The sequence below is a fragment of the Poecilia reticulata genome, linkage group LG17 (genome assembly GCF_000633615.1).
Source record: "Poecilia reticulata strain Guanapo linkage group LG17, Guppy_female_1.0+MT, whole genome shotgun sequence".
In the NCBI taxonomy this organism is placed as follows: Eukaryota; Metazoa; Chordata; class Actinopteri; order Cyprinodontiformes; family Poeciliidae; genus Poecilia; species Poecilia reticulata.
The window spans coordinates 1,023,431-1,040,797 of record NC_024347.1 but is presented as its reverse complement, the minus strand read 5'-3'; the positions used below and the strand labels follow the sequence as shown (position 1 = coordinate 1,040,797).

At 41.4% G+C, this 17,367-nt stretch overlaps 2 protein-coding genes across 2 annotated transcripts in view; one reads left to right on the top strand and one right to left on the bottom strand.

The window, feature by feature from the left end:
• Positions 1-203: 203 nt before the first annotated feature.
• On the bottom strand, positions 204-16,531 carry mmp14b (matrix metallopeptidase 14b (membrane-inserted)). Its single transcript, XM_008432967.2, has 10 exons — positions 15,883-16,531; positions 7,524-7,672; positions 7,290-7,412; positions 6,851-7,158; positions 6,215-6,376; positions 4,466-4,626; positions 4,237-4,375; positions 4,004-4,154; positions 1,827-1,942; positions 204-1,743 (listed from the first exon to the last, which is right to left on the bottom strand). The coding sequence occupies exons 1-10, from the start codon at positions 15,979-15,981 to the stop codon at positions 1,301-1,303; spliced, it is 1,851 nt and encodes a 616-aa protein (XP_008431189.1). The 5' UTR covers positions 15,982-16,531; the 3' UTR covers positions 204-1,300.
• trim110 (tripartite motif containing 110) overlaps positions 1,908-17,367 on the top strand; it is a 40,872-nt gene continuing 25,412 nt past the window's right edge. The window contains exon 1 of the mRNA XM_008432973.2: positions 1,908-1,976. The gene's annotated coding sequence lies outside the window, so the exon portion shown is untranslated. The remainder of the gene's footprint in view (positions 1,977-17,367) is intronic.

The following is a 17,367-nucleotide window of genomic DNA, read 5'->3' as shown; positions in this document are numbered from 1 at the left end:
CCTGCCAGTTCCTGAGCCCCAGTATTGCAGTGGTGCGGTCGGGGAACAAGAAACCTGGAGGTCCAGGGAGAGTGGGGAAGACCAGATGGAAAAGAGACACGATCGGCACAAGTGATTCAGCTGGAGCGCCCAGGTGAGAGCTGGATTATGAGTAAGCGTTTAAAAAAAAGGAAATTTACTGAGTGAAAATTAAAGCACAGAAAGCCTTTTAAAATTACTTTATTCATGTAAATGAAAAAGGGAAAAGAGGAAGTACACACAGTCTTGTTAAAACCAAATAGTTGTCATTATAATCATAATCACTACTATTATTGTCACCGTTGAACTACTTTTACCCCCTGACTAGGAATGTAGCACCATAATTTAAAAAAAACTGTTCAAGTACAATGACAAAAAAAGGAGTCATTTTTTTCTTAAATCTTCAATTTATTTTCATTTGAGATAGAGTCAATGTATATTTAAAAAAAAGAACAATCAAGTTTCAAGCATACATAGCCCCGTTCCCCTCTTCACTGTCCCCACATGTATAAAATTAAGGCCACTTTCCAAAGTGTATGTCTCTGTCCAGCAGGACGTTTTAATGTCAATTTACAAAAAAAAAAGAAAAAAAAAACATTCAACAATAATAGTAACAGTCATAATGCTAATGACAACATCATTCTCGACAAAATTAATCACTGAACATAAAGGTAACGAATCAGCCGTTGTGAATGACTGAACTCGTGAGTGTGTGTCATGTTTTATGAGGACGTAAGCAGATGGTTTGTTTCCCTTTTATGGTCCAAACTGGCTCCAACATGTTGTTTGAGTGGAAGACTAAGAAATGCAACAACTATTTGAATGTGGCTTTCGTGTGTGTGTGTGTGTGTGCGTGTGTGTGTGTGTTTTATTGAGTGTGCTCAAGCTTAACAAGAGGAGAGAAGGAACTGGTTGGAGGTGGGTGCTCATGCAAAGAAAACATGCTTCACTCTGCGTTGTGGAAATGCAGGGACTGGGAATTCACGAGAACACAAACCATACCATTGGCAAATACTACGAGTAAGACATTGAAAACGGCTAAAACAAACAGCAACAAGCTGGCGTCAGTTACCACAGGAGGACGGGAAGGAGAGAAAAGGAGAGGAAAACACAGTGGTTGAGAGATAAGAGATGGATGAAGTAGGCAGTGGTAGGATTATTTGAAAATAAAAGTCTCGCACTATTCCTTCGGCTCTTTCTCTCTCGATTGGCTATCTGTCGAACTTTTGCTCCCATTTTGTCCTATTCCCCTCCTCCCTTGCTCCTTCTGCTCTTCCCCCACCTACACCTTGTCTAGTAGAGATCTTTGGAAGTACAGGATTCGGCGTGGAGTGCCGTACATACGGAAAAACACCAAGGCTGCCAATGTGGCAATCACACAGACCAGCAGGAACAGTGGCAACACCACAGCCACTGCTCCATTCCCCTGGTTCGTCTCAATAATGGTCACATCCACCTCTTCCTCCGTCTCTGTCTTATTCTCCGTTTCCCTGTCTTTAGCTCTAGTTCTGTCCTTATCCTCCCGTCCCTTTTCCTTTTCCCTTTCTCTTTCCTTCTCTTTGTCTTTATCGTGGCCGCCACCGCCTCTCCCGCCGTCTGTCTTGGAGTCCTCGTTGGGGCAGCCCATCCAGTCACGGAGCGCCGATTTGGGGTATCCAGGCTCCACACGCATCCTCTGATTGTCATATTTCCAGTACTTGTTGGCTTTGTAGAAGTAGGTATACGCTGGTGGACGGAAGACTGAAATGTTAAAAACAACATCTGACAAGTACTAGCAAGCATGAACTGATATTACATGTTGACCATACCTTGATCTTTACTCATAAAGGCTGCCTTGATGTTCTCTGGAACGCCCTGCCACATGTCGATAGATTTGGGGTAACCGTCTTCAACTCTTCTCGAGTCTTCATTGAAACGGTAATATCTGAGGAACAGGAAGCAAAGGAAATACATTTGCTGTAAGTTACTACTCACACACACATCTTCAAAACTGAAACGTTTTACACCAAAACTTGAATGCTGACTTCAAACATACGTTGGATAGGACGTAAAATTTGCTTAGGAAGAGACCCTGAATTAGATAATTAGTGGGATTAGTCATGCCAGAACAATCTTCCCTTACTTAGTGTTTTTTTTTTTTTTGTTTGTTTTTTGATTGAACATCCTTGCCATGATTCAAATGGTCTTTCTAACTATAGGTTACCATCTAAATTACTTTTTCTGTTTAATTGTAAAAGATTGCCCTCGGTCTAGGCCAAACTTGTCTTGTTAATGACAGTGTTTGGGTAAAGTTTAATTTGCTCACATAACACAAATCCAGCCTTTGAAGAAGTTTTCATGATCTTCTTGTAACTGTTCACTAAGCACGATTAGATGTTTTAGTTCTTTTAGACACAACTACTGACTTCAACCCAATCGATCTCCTTCTCTCATTTAGACTTTAATGTTCTTTTGGTCTAAAAGGGGGGAGTTTTATTAGGGTGTACATCTAATTGTTTTCTGTTTCCAAAAGAAAAGAATAAGAAAAATATCTTTGTAGTGGCACCCTCTAAAATATGAAATATACGCAACTTTATTCAAACTTATTAATCTATCCTGTCTTAAATTTCACCTGGTAAACTTTACATTTGTTTTCATTCAGTTAAATGTGAGTATCCTCAGGTCTTCATCAGGTCATTACTGCTTGTTTTAGCTTGTTTTGGGTCAATATTACTGATTACAGTATTACTGCATTTGTTTTTTATGTTTTGCTGTGTTTATTATATTGGATGGTGGTTTTAAACACTCTTGTAAAATATTTTGTTCAACATTGTTTTTTTCTCTTTTTCTTTTTTTTTTTTTGACACACTACACAGAAGTTAAATTAAACCGTACAAGACCTGGTTTTAGTAATTTGAATAGAGCTTGTAAAATGAATTATTTCATCATTTCAAGTCGGACTTGAAGTCCCAGAAAAACTATTATGTATTTGATTAGTGGTCAAAACCACTAATTGTTTTGACCCAATTCAATCTCTGATTTATATTCCAAACTGGGTTTATGATGAATCCATGCCTGAGTTTCTCTGCGATTAGCGTAATGTGAGAGTTTGGATCCATTGTTGAGTTTAATGGCTCTGTTTCTCACAGTAGACAGATTGAAGGCTAACGGCTAGCTGTATAGAGGATTAAATAACGTCACCTGAAAATCTCTGGGTCAAAATGCTGCGCCATTGAATATTACCACTTTCACAAGCGACAACCGAATAATTTGTCACTGTAAGAAATGATGTCGACTAATTGATTTTGACGATGATGCACAATTGACCACCTGTCTCAAAATCCCAAAGTTTGCAACCGGCATCCTCAGCTAATTAAAGGTTGCAGCGGTGAGTGATTGAAGGAACAGCAGCAAAGTCAACAGTGGTTGCTTGTGGCATTGTACATGGCTAATATAAAGTATTTTATTCAACGGGTATTGACATTTTCAGCTTGAGTTGTTTTAAAAAGCTCATATTTGGGACAACGGTAGTCCTCCACTGATGATTGTTCCTTCACTTTTCTACAAACTTTCTGCAATACTTCACAGAACCTTGCATTAAAACTCCCTGTAAGCACAGAAAAAGCCTCCCTGTTGTCATTTTGCAGAACTGTAGAAATGCACAAAAGAAAGGAAATCTTTGCTGCCTGCATCTCATGTTGAGGCCTGTGCCACAACGTAGGTGGCTTACTACACCTATGACTGACTTTTGTAGGGGTTACGGGGTTTATACCAACGGCTTTTGATTAAGGGTTTAGTTTATTTTAGTGTTTACACAAGAATCAGTTTTTTTAAATTCACAGTTAGTCATTTACTTTTCTTGTTTAAACCCTGTAAGGACAACAATCAATCATGTCTTAGGGAAGTGGGAAAAGAGGGGTTTTCCTTTGAACTGCCACCATTTTAACTGGAGCTCTTATTTATTTTAGATGCACACACAACCGGCCACACGCAGATGTTGACTAACTTGTTAGCTCGGAAGAAAAATGTCTGTCCGTTGGGAGTGTAGAAGAGAGCAGCGTCTATCCGATCCTTGGGAAGTCCAGAGCCCATTTCCTTCAGATACTTGGGGTAACCAGAGTCAAGAATAGACTCGCTAAACACCCAATACTTGTCCCCTGCAGAGAGATAGAGACATGTACACTGTTAGCCATCAAGTGATTACACAAAAAAATTTTTACTCTCTGTATGTTGGCTGACCTTTGAAGAAAACAAATTTCCCCTCTTCGTTTTCAAAAGCAGAATTTACGTGAGTGGGTAATCCTCTCCAAAAGTGACCAATTGGCATGGGGTATCCATCCAACACTCGGCTGTTGCGAACTCGCCAGAACCATTTGTCCTGAAATGTAAAACAAAAAAGACTTAGCTTTATAGTGGACCAAGAGTAAATAAAAACAATCAAAATCAGGGAGTTTTTATAGGATCTCACCTTGAAGACAAACATTTCTCCTCTAAAGATCCCGATGGTGTCAAAGTGTCCATCGCAGATGTCGGGACCAAAGTGAGGTTTGTCTGGTGAGTAGGTGGGCTGAGGGTTGTGGTCAGGTGGGTGCGGTGTCAATGGAGGGGGTGGCAGACCTGATGAAGTCCCTAATGGAGCACAAAGACATCTTAATCTATCAGAAAACCAAATTGTAATTTCAGTTTTTAAGTCACAGTGCCGTAAAAATAACATTTCTGCAGTTTGCCACAAACTCAGGATATCCGTGCATCCTTAAAAGTCTTTAAAAGTCTGAAATTCATGTATCCAAGATGATTTTTTTTAAGGTAATTTTGTCTAAAATACTTTAATCACAAGTCTTAAATTTTGTCATCAGATGACTATCTAGGTTTTTTTTCCCCTCAACTAATTTTCCTGTCAGGCAAAAGTTTGAGTCGCGCACCGACATCTTCACTCTGTGACTCGAGGCAGTTGAGGCTACCCCTAACTAGTTTGTAATGCATTTTTAAATTTCTATGTGCAAGTACAAATTTATGGCCAGTTGGCTGAACAACCTTTGCTTTTGCCACTGATTCAAGGCTACGTGCATTCTGTTAAAAAACTTTTAAACTCGGCACTACTGTGGAGAGCCAGATGCAGTGTGCGAAGCATAAAGCTGCTCCAAACAAACACCAGAAGTTTGATTGTTTGTACTGTGCTTGATTGTAATTTAGTCGGATCCCCAAACCATCCCAATATTCATAGTCATCTCAAATTTTAACTCAAGGTTGAATTAAAAATGTCTTAAAACATCTTAAATTTGAGTTGCTGAAACCTGCAGATACCTTGGAACTGCAAAGTATCGTGGTTGGCACGATTGTAAAGTGCCAACCACTTTACAATCGTTGTCAACCACTTTACAATCGTTGTGAAGTGGTTGGCAAAATTTTTTTCACAAATGGAAATCTAAAAAACTGTGGCATTCATTTGTATTCAGAGCCGTTGCAAGTCTTCTGTTTCTACCTGCTCTAAAACACACAGAAACTCATTTCTGTGCTCTTTGAGAGCTCAAGCTAAGTGTGATAGCATGGCCATCTATTTTCAACTCTCACCACAGATTCTTAATTGGATCTGGGTTTGGTCTCCGACTGGGCCAACCAAATACACAAAGCATGCATTACATCTATGCAACTATAGCTGTACTTTCAAGGTTGCAGTCCTTCTGGAGGCCATAGGTCTTTCACAACTTCTAACTGGACTTCTCCCAGGATTGCCCCATATATAATTCAACTGGTCAACTCTGAGTGGCTTCCTTGCTGTTGCAGAAGAAGAGCAACATTAAAACCTGGGACTGTTGCCACTGTGTTTCAGTATGGGGAACAGCGTGTTCAGGGAGTTGTGCAGTATTAGTTTTTCTACATAGAGTTCTGCATGTTATGTGGTCAAAAAACATCAAGTCTGACCTCATTAACCAGAAAGAACACTGTCTACCTGTCCCTTCTTATTGCTTATTCCCTTTCTACTTGTCACTCTTCCATTAAGGTCAGATTTGGCACCTTCTCTGGTTGGCGTTTTCACCCGGCCCTTTTTTTCGTTTTTTATACTTTTTATATTTTTACCAATTCTTCAGGGACAGAAGAGAATTCTAGTTGAAATTTTTAGCAGGGCTTTGGGGAGCTGGCAAGTTGTTTTGGTTTCAGGTCATTAATAAGGACAGCAAAAAAAAAAAGTGTACAGTAGTTTGTGCCTGCAACACACCGTAAAGTTGCTGTATGCCCCTGCGATCATCATCAGGAAGCTGGAAGTTGTCCGTGTCCATCCACTGGTAGAACGGAGCCATGATGGCCGACGGGTCGTTGGAGTGCTCGAGACCCAGAGCGTGGCCCAGTTCGTGCACCGCCACGAGGAAGACGTCATTCCCTGGAAGACAAAGACTCGTTACACCGACCGCTTCATTTTTGAGGAAGAGTGAAGCATTTATTCTGGTGCGGCGAAGTTTTAGACGGGAGAAGGAGGAAACAGAACTGCTCCCTCATTTAGAGATGACTCAAAAGCACGCTATTATTTCACATCGCATCGGTGGATCAAAATAAAATTGGACCAAAGTCATGTGAATACAAGTTTGACTTGAACAGCTGACAGTGGACATTTCTGTGGTTTCCGCACTTCGAAAATAAGCACATTCCTCCGAGCCTCATCTACCTCAAAAGTTCTGACACGAGTCTGGACCTGCACCAGGTTCTGCTTGTGACAGCAAAAAGGAAGAAAGGCCTAGACTCTGAACAAACAAGTCACTCCCAACATTTAAACATTTTCATGTTTCATCAGATTTCAGAGAATCTATACAGAGATCAAAAAAGTCCTCCTTTTACTTCAGGCATCTCGGAGCCTCACCGTACAGATCCTGGTTTCCAGTTGTCCACGGCTCGGCTGCGTCAAAGTGAGTGTCTCCTCCGATGCCATTGCCAGGAAAGTAGGCGTGCGCCAGGAAGCCCCCCTCGCCGTCGAAAGGACTGCTGTCGCCGTGGAAACCCTCCGCAAAGTATAACATTATGTCTGCAAACTCCTCAACTTTGTCCCGTATGTGGCTGTAGGGGATTTCCTGGAAGCGGAGCGGGGTGACGCTCTCCCACACCTTGAAGGCCTTCCTGATGGCCTCGTAGGTCTCGTACTCGCCCACCTTCGGGGTGTAGTTCTGGATGCTGCACAGAGCGCGAATTTGATTGGGATTTCAAGAAAGATTACTCGTACACCCCATTCGCTCAATTATGTCTATTATTTCTTCCACTTAAAAATGGCTTCATCTGGCCCACTCAGGGCTTCGTTAACTTACGAAAAGGTGATGTGGTTCTTCTGCCACTTCAGGTTCTGGATGGCGTAACGCTTCCTCCTTAAGTTGCTCTTCAGCTCAGCTCCAAACTTATCCGGCACCCCACAGCGTGGCCGCTTCATGGCCCTGTGAGAGAGAGGGAAAAAAAACAAAGACTAAAACAAAAGCAACATTCAGCTCAAAGTCAGAAATAGCACCTGTCATGTTTTGTGCGTTGCTCTATTTATTGGTACTGACGTGATCGTATTCTCGTCGATGGCACCGGTTACTGTGAGTCCGTAGAACCTCTGCATTGTGGCGATGGCTGAGGAGACGGACTGAGGGGAGCGAAGGGAGTGGGTCCTCAGATCTCCTGGGGGAAGATAGCCGTACTGCTGCAGCCATGACTAGCAAAATAAAAAAAGAGAAAATTCATGAGATTTCTCATGAAAAGCACACACACACACACACAAATTCCTGTTTTTATCTAAGATAAAACATAATTAAGAAATAAAAACACATTTCAGCTCATTTTTGTTGATGACCCTGCCGGGTGGACGGTACCGTACGAGACGAGGGCAGCTACAAGGAGTACAAGTTCAGGAAGTTTTTATGTGGCTGCAGCAAAAACACATTCTGCTCTGACAACCAAAAATGAGCTCTTAAATTATTTTTCTCCGTGTTTTCTAGCCTGGAGGAGTTGCACCATTTCTAAGCGCTTGGCCAGTTTCCAGTTAATTATTAAAGCCAAATGCTATTCAACCATCAACATGACTCACCCCAGTGGATATGTGCACTAATGCAGAGCGAAACCTCTAATAAGGGCAGTTTGGGTTTCGACAAACAGCCACAGGGGTTGGAATTCATACAAATCACCTCAAGAGGTTGATTATTAAAGTTTTAAGTTATTCTGTGCTAGTTTGGCATCTGAGCCAGCTTTGCTTCTCCCACAGAGATTCTCCTTCACCCTTTGCCTTTTAAACCAGAACCAAGAAAATAACACAGAGGCCTGTCCAAACAATGGTAAATTACATTTGTGCTGTACGCAGTCACCCTGTGATCTCGGCTGTGGTTAGGTGGTCTCTTTTATGTCTCAAATATACTGTATTTGAATCCTTGCATGAAGTAGTTTGATTTGAGGCAAACAATTGCACAAGGTCATTTGTTTTGAATGGTGGGGTTTCAGAGCTGTGGGTAAGGGCAGTGTGGAGAGAAAAAGAGAATAGCAGAGGCAGAAGAGCAGAGAGCAAGGGAGTGTCCCAGGGTGAGAGTCAGGCCCTGGGCAAACCCCAGTCGATGTCTCCAGTTGAGCAGCAGCGTCAGTCAGTAATTTAACTGGGAATTTCTCCTGAGCCGCATCCAAACCTCAGAGTCAAACTCCCCTTCGTTAACGTCTCTGTCCTTTCCTCATCTCACTCCATTCCCTCGGCTCCCTTACCCCACTTTTATGGAAAACCCATTTGCTAAATAATCGTAAGGAACCACACCCTGACCAGCTAATTTTTTTGCTTTGTAGGATATTGGTTGCTAATAGTAAATTCAAAATGTTTTTATTCGCCTTTTTTTCCCCCGTTTTCCGCTGACATTGTGCTGCATTTAACGCCCTGTCCACTCAAACATTTTGCAAAACTATGACGTAGCAGATTTATGGATGTCCTCAATCGCTTCAAAACATCTTAAATAGTCTGGACTCTTCATCTCCAATAAAATTCAATAATAAGCTAAAGAAATTAGATGAAATTAAATTAACCATAAGTGTTTTATTTTTTATTTTTTAGTCAGGAACTGCTTCAGCCTGCCACTGCTTGAAGGATGATAGCCTTGGACTGCTGTAACGTAGCTTCATTTTAGCCTGGAACTACTTTAACCTAACAATACTATAGACTTGAATTAGTTTAGCTTTGCACTGTTTTTAACTAGCACTGCTTTAGCCTTTCACTGTTTTATCTTTAAATTGGTGTAGAACAGCACAAATGCAGCGTAGAATTGATTCAACCTAACACAGCTATAGCCTAGCATAGCATCGTACTGTTTTAGCCTTGCATTGCTATAACCTTGAACCCTTTTGGCCAACAATTGCTTTAACCTAGCCTAGCACTAATCTCTGTTGTTATGATTTAACACTAGCAATATTTATAATATAAAGCTAACTTAATGTAGCACTGCTTTAGCCTAGCACTGCTGCACTCTAAAACAAGTTTAGCCTCATGTAGCTTTAGCCGTGCATTCCAGTAGCCTAGAACCACTTTAGTCAAGCACCGCTCGGCACTGCCTTAACATGGCATCAATGTAGTCTAATGCTGGTTTATCCAAGGCAAATACTTCTTCAAGCTAGCACTTCTGTGTTAGCCTAACACTGTTCTAGCTCCTAGTACTGTTCTAGCAATGTCCTGGCTCTTCTGCAATGCTGCAGCATCATCCCAGAAACTCTGTAGACACGTTTTAATAGCATAGCCGCCATCTGAATGAGCTGCAGGTCTATTTATTTTTTTTAGCTTTATGTTAAATATGCTCATGCACCTTGGCTGAGATCTGGCAAGAGCAGAACGGCAGGTTTTAGGTCCTCCAAGGTCCAATGTTGCCTCCACTGTATACCCTAGCAAGACATGGAGGTCTTAGTGTTTAGACTTCACCCCTGAATGAGTTCTTTCTGGTTCTGACTCACCACTGTGGACACATAAAGACCCACTGTTTGTTTCTGTTACAGCACGGCTCCGAGAGTGGGAAAGAAAGAGTGGAGCGCAACAAGAAAAAGATGAATTTTACATGAGTCCAGATAACGCAGATAGGAATCACAACGAGCCCTACAGTTTGTCGTCAGTATGCGACGTACGTCTTCTGAAATCAAAGGAGAGCCCATGCTACCCCCATCCCATAATACTGGCCTCAGCTCAGAGAAAAACTGGCTCATGAATGACAGAGAACACTTGTTTTAACTTTAAGGCATTCATGAGCTCCTCAGGTTACTTCACAAAGTCTTATTCAGTGTCACACACTGCTATTTCTGAGAGCGCATACAGATTTGGTAACGAAAGCAGAACGGGAAGAGGAAGTGGTCAGCATTTACAGTGGGATAAGAAGAGACATGTAGGGATTATACAGTCTTTTGATTTTTAGTTCCTGCGCTTTTTAAAGGCCTGACCAAACTTCTTACAACATGCCTGATTGTTGTTATGTACTCTAAATAAAACTGGGGCATTTGATCTATTGGCTTTTATGTTCTTCGTCAAATTAGTTGATCATGTTTTCTGTTATCCACAAGGAACTTTTTCTAAAGGAATAACTGAGTTTCCAACAATGTAATGCTCCTTTTTTGATGTAATGTCACCCATGATTCGAGAGACACTATCATTTTACCTGCACCGTATTTCCATTGCATAGAAAACTATGCAACCTTTAGTAAATAGCACTTCTATAATCATCATCTGTTACTGTAGCATAAGTGACGTGATTACCTGTTAGCCAAGTTTCATCAGATTTGTTGGATATGTTGGCAACTATGAGATGCAATATCACCACATTATTTGCTGACCAGTGTATTTCAAGAGTCAGGAATTCCCGTTTTGCATGCCAATAAAATATTATGCCAGTTGGATGGAGTCTCCAACAGGAACACACCATATCATCACTGCACTAGATGTCCACAGAGAGTAGTCAAACCATTTTACAAACATCGCCATCAAGCATTAATACAACTTCTACTAAATTTAAGCAAATACTCCTGAAATGTTGCAGAGAATGAAAAGCATAACCTAATCTCATGCTATGGTATGCAGACACTCTGTCTGCGCTGATGACAACTGAGTCACCTCGGCATGACGATTTAGGGACCTCTTCCTTTATATCTTTGCAATCCTTTAGTATAGTTAAAAGAAATTTGATGTTGATGAGACAGGGAACGTACTGAACCTCGAGTAGTTTGACTCTCTAAACTTTGCACCCTTCACCTCAATGCATACACACCATACAAATCAGAGACTCATAGATGTGACAGGACTTGACGCTTCCCAAAATGTACATTTTATTCCACATGTAGACCCAGGTAAAATAAGTTTTTTATGTTTATATACACTCCAACTCAGTCAGTGGAGCGTTTATGTTGCATAGGATGAGAAAGGGAGCAAGAAGGACAGTTGCTCAGTTGTTCCGTTAGCTAAATGCCAACGGAGAGAAACTCTGGTTACTGATGATGGGAGTCCCTCTGAGGCATGCAGGGTAAACAGAGCACTCACATCTGCTTATTACACCTCCCTTCCTCTATACAGAGGGTGGCAGGATTGTGTAAAATGACGTGAAATTATATCTTCCAATTTCCTTGCAACTGTCCATTACAGGATTTGATCGTGTGTGGGCAGGTGTGTTCACCACAAGCCTGCAGAAATGGCATAAATGTTTCCCTGCTCTATAAAGATTTGCTTGAAGCAAAGCTGAGGCGTTTGTGACTTCTTCCCCATCTTTACAAAAGACCTCATTGACACACATATAGACTCCTGGGATTCCCCATCTGCTATCTGCTGCTGGCACGCATATGACGTACAGCAGTCTTTTATGAGCAAAAAAAGCAAATGCCAGGCAAATATCAATGGCAAAGCATTGTTAAAGGGCTTTTCTTTTACATTCAGGAGATGAGGTAATTTGTTTAAGTGGTTGCTCATATCCTGGGACCCCTCCTGGTTTTCCTCCAGGAAGTTGCCATTTAGCTAACAGGTTAAGATTTAAACAATGGCTTGGTCTGAAAACCATCCAGACCTCCTTCCTTTTCTCCTTCTTACCCCCTTTTCCAACATGGAGTTAGCATAAATTTGCTCCTCCAAATTGTCCTGAACTGCATTTACAAGCAAAAGGAGTTGGTTTTATTCACACATGCGTAACTGATGTACATCCTGTCTAATGCAGCAAGACAACTGCTTCATTTTTCTTCTTTTTTTTCCCCTGCACATTGCCTCACTCCCTCAATGCATCACAATGCCTTCCTTTCTCATGGCCTGCAACAAGCCCCTTTACTGTCCTCATCATGTCGTTTCATGACTGTTATCCTTTATAGTTGATGATCTCAGCTTGCAGACGTTTTCGTGTGTTTGTGCAGACACGGATGTGCGTGCGTCCTGAAAGTTGGTGGGTGCTGCTGACACAGCACGGTGGTTTTGGATTGAAGTTGGCCACTTCCTTCCTTCACCGCCGACCACAGGAAGTGGCATTTTTTGCCACACTATCTCCAGGTGTTTATGTCACTGACCAACATACACCTACTGGCCTGATTGAGAAAACTGCAGAGGAATCGTAAATGCCCACAATGGACAAAACAAGAAGTCCACGGAAACTTGAGTCTTTCTTCATTAGACTTAACCGAGTTTTTTTTTTTCTTTGATGGTTAATTTTGTTCCTGCTGCTTTTAAGGTATGTTTGTGTCAGACATGTTCAACATGCTCATGATGGTAACAATAATCCTAAAGATTTGTCTGCAAAAAATTAACAATTTTATGTCCTTAGGGCTTCAAAATAGATCGTTTACGTTTAACAGTTTCATTCAGGAAATCTTTGTCATGCAGCATTTCCTGCTAAAATTCAGTTGGACATTGCTGTTTACTGAGTTAATATGCAGTTCAAAAATAACACAAAAATGAGCACATTTATGAAGGAGTTAGCAACAAGTTAAATGACTGTTGGAAAGTGTATTAGTAAAGTAAGGAGCACAATATATCAAAAGCTTCCCTGTAGCATAATGTTGCCATCACCAAATGTAACGAAGGTGATGATATAATCACTTTGATGTGTGTTTACAAATCCTGTCACCAGACTAAAGTAACTAAAGTTGAATTGCAACATGAGACCAACTGTGCCTTTGCAAAGCACATTAATTTCAGAACGCCTGCGTTTATCCCTCCAGTCAGTAACGTCTAGAATCACGGCTCGCTGCTGTTCCAGCTGTAGATCTTTTTGGAGGTAGATTTCTATGTGCTTTGCACTTCAAGAGACTGAAGGTGTTGCTCATGATTGTTGGCAAAATAGTTCAAGTTCATTTGGACTATCTGTGCACGTCCGTTCTTAAGTCTTGCCACCAATTCTAAATTGGGTTTGGGTCTGAACTTTGACTGGGCCATTCAAACAAGAGTGTGCTTTGTTCCAAAGCACCATGTTTAGAGTCGTGAACCTCCGCCCCAATCTAAGGCTTAAGGATTAGCAAGATGCTTCACTATTCTTGGATGCCAAAAACGTTCATTTCTGTTTCAGCTCACCAGAGAACCTTTCCCTACACGTCTTGTGGAAAACGGAAAATTGATTTTTGTAGTTTTTTTCAGTAAATGCCACTCCATCATGGCCAGATCCAACCTTCTCCACCTACTTGGTGTCTTCTTTGGTCTGCATGATTCTGCTTGTTCTCTAATCTCATCCAACAAACCTCTGATGTCTTCAAAGAACAGCTGGCTTTATTAATTAATACACAAGTGGACTCTGCTGACCGCTGACATTAACCGGTTGCTCTGGATTTTATTTTGAGGTGTCAAAGTAGAACGGCATTCAACCTAAGATACCATTTCATGCAATTTCCTAATGTATTTATGTATATGTACGAGTAAAAACCATCCAGAAACGTGAAAAAAAGGGTTTGAGGTACTAAAACATTTGGAAAACACCGGTTGCCGTCTTAGTTTACATTTTGCAGCTCAGTCTTTCAAGCCTCCAGCCTAATGTAGGTCAATACAGTAACTGAACTCTGTTTTTTTCCACTGGCACGGCTGCAGCTCCAATTCCTCGCAGACCGCAGGCAGGATGCAGATATTACAGAGACGATTGGCGCTGCTAAAATTTTTGGAGAAATCTTCATAAATCATGGATCGCATTTGTGGTGAAAACAACGGCCTTCCCCGCGCTCGCTCTGCATTTGCTGATGGTACTGAAGGAAACAGGTGTGCAAGTATCACAACCGAGTCACTTCCTTGAATTAACACTGAACTTCCCCCGTGGCTCCATGGGAATTCTGCAGATAAACACATCACAGAAGAATCTAAACAAATAGGATCGGGTCGTGCCAGAGACATCTAAACTAAATTGTGGCTTTCTGGAGGAAATTTAGATCCTTCACAGATGAATTTGCTGAGATCCGTCAAACCCCCCAGATTGTGAAAACCCACCTCACCCCAGCTCAGACCTAATTTTTGACATATGTCAACAATTAGCCTACATTTCATATCCTGCGAGCAGAACTGCCCCCGCATCTCACAACCCCTCCTTCAATTAAAAAAAGGAAAGAAATGCCTTCGTCTCTGACCCAAACCACAATACAACTTCATGCATTACTTGCACATTTCTTCCGTCTTTTGCTCCTCGCGTTTTTGCCCTCTCAGCATTTTTTGTGTGTGTGTGTGTGTTTTTATGAGGCTATCATCATTATGGGCTGTTTCCCCTAACCCAGGGTCAAAGCCTTTCCCATCTTGCCACAGAAATCATTACCCGTTAGAATATGTACTGAAACACAAAGCTGTCAAACGGATTGCTTTGATTCCCGGCCTGAGAAGGTGTTTACGCAAACGGATTCACAAACAAATCCTGATTGTTGTAGAAGAGAACGAAGGTCGCCCCTGACAGGAACTCACACGACAGACTATGGATCTAGTGTAGTAGAGTGCCAAGAAGCAAAAGAGTTTTTTAAAGAAGGACGTAAAAATTTAACGTAGAGGACAAAACTCTAGTGCTATGAGACCAAAACTCAGGTTATTTATGATGAAGCACATAGTAAAACATGACAGTGGCAGAATGATGCTGCGGGGAGGCTTTTCTTTGGCATGGGAAGGGAAGTTGAGCTAAATAAAGGGCAATCCTGGAAGAAAAGCTGATAGAGGCTGCAGAAAACTTTAGACTGGGGTGAAGGTTCATCTTCCTGCAGAACAACAAACCTAAATATCCAGCCAGATAAAAAGGGGAGCGGTTTGGATCAGCACAAGTCCATGTGTTTAAGTGGCAACGTCAAATTTAAGACCCAACTCCAAGGGAGAGTTAGCGGCAAGACTTAAAAAAAAAAAGTATGCTATGTTTTCATTTAGCAGTGTCAGACAAGCGAGGATTGAATTCAAGTCACATTTTTAATTATAACATGAAATGTTAAACTGGTGCGAATACATTTATGAAGCACTGAACATTTACCTCTGTAGTTGTACGTAACCTAAGACTATAATACGATTTTATCTACATGTTTTCTACTGTTTTGCACATGCTGTTGCTTACGCATTTCTTACAACAATTGCAAAAGTTTCCACTTCTGTTTATGCAACCTCCTTATTTTTTATTTTTACCTGGTTTTCATCCTGTTATTTATCTTTATATTCTGTTATAGTTGTGACCTAATATGCATCATCGTTTCGTTCTGCAGAGCATCTCCGATTGCTACGTTGAATGACAATAAAGATAATCTGAATTCGTCACTCTCGTATTTCCTGAGCACCGATTTGTGATCTCCATTCCCTCTGGCAATATTTCTCCACACTAATTAGATTTTATCAGTTCGCATATTGTTTACTCTTTTAATTAAGGCTTGTGTTGTCTTACCCAATGCGGATGTAAGTAAATGAATCGGAGTGTTTTATGCTTGATTTTTGTTTTGTTTTGTTTTTTTCCTCACCTCCGGGTTGACGTGCCGCTGCGTCGCTCCATGCGCTCTCAACTCCCAGACCACTGCCAGCAGCAGCAGCCGGACCACCGGCCTCACCTCTGGTATCATCACTTCACCCACGAAAAAAAAAAAAAAAAAAGAAAAGAAAAAAGAAACGGACACCTAACTTTGGCAGATGTTCCTGCACAATCTTCCCCCTGTTTTTCTTTCTTTCTTTCTTTTTTTACTTTGTCAAAACATCGTCTGCGGGTGGAAAGAAGAAAACAAGGCACCTTGACCGACTTGGCTCGACGAACTGAATAATTAAAAAAATAAAAAACGCGCCTGTCCGCAACTTCAAACTCGCGTTATTTCAACTGATAAATCTCCGGTCTGTGCATTCTTGGGAGGGTTTTTTTAAACTGATTTTTTTTTTTTTTTTTTTTTTTTGCGCACGGTTATCAACTTCGCTGTCGTTCCTGAAGGCAGGAAGTAAAGAGGGGGCTTGCTGGGCTGTCCGAGTTCAGCCTGCGCTTTGCTCCAGATGTTGCGGCAGGTTTTTGTTTCCACACAAATGAAAGCTCTCTGTCTCCTCCTGTCCTCTGCCTGCTGGACTCTCGTCAGCCTATCCTGACCCCCTCTCCTCTTCACTCTGCAGACGTGGTACTGTGATACTCCCGGGAGGTTTTTCAGCTGGAAAATATTGGGCTGTCCACCTCCTCCTCCTCCTCCTCCTCCTGCCTCCCGCCTCCTCCCCCTCTCCCTACATCTACCCGCCTCCTCTTGGAAAGCTAAACGGATTTAACTTGATGACCTATCAGGCTTGACACCGTTTTCTCTTACCGTCAGGCAGCGAGTAAATAAATAAATTAAAAGCCTTGATGACACACAGAGATGTTGCTGTCCTCATGACAGAAGATAGAATCAAAAACTTTACACTTTTAATTTATTTATTTTTTATTGTCAGCTTTGTACTTTCTATCCGTTTGGAATCTCAATATGTCGAAACAGATGAAGGTATTAATTTTTATCTTTGCACGTTAATTTTTTCACTGTTATCATTGCTTCAGGTGTTCAGGACTGATGCAAGACGAGCACAAATACACGGTTAACCATTTGTACCATCAAACTGCTTCAAAAAGACGCAATTACGCCCCCTAACGCTCGTATAATGTCAGGTCAAGAGTGGGGGGTCAAAACCCGTTTAAATCAATCTTTGTGCTGCTCACTTCTAGGAATTAGATTTGTGCAGAACAGTAAAACTCTTCGTTATCATTACCATGTAAAATGTGTTTTACATGGTAAAACACATTTTTGGGAGTACAACTCCCAAAACAGGAGTTGTACTCCTGTTTTGGGAGCGCAGAACAGTGAAAATCCTACTTTTATAATAATCAGGTCCACCAAACATCTGCCAAGTTCCTGACTTGAGCTGTTAAAATGCTAAACTGCTGTTAACTACATCGAACTACGCATAACACATCGATCTGTTTTGTGTTTTAATATATGTTAACT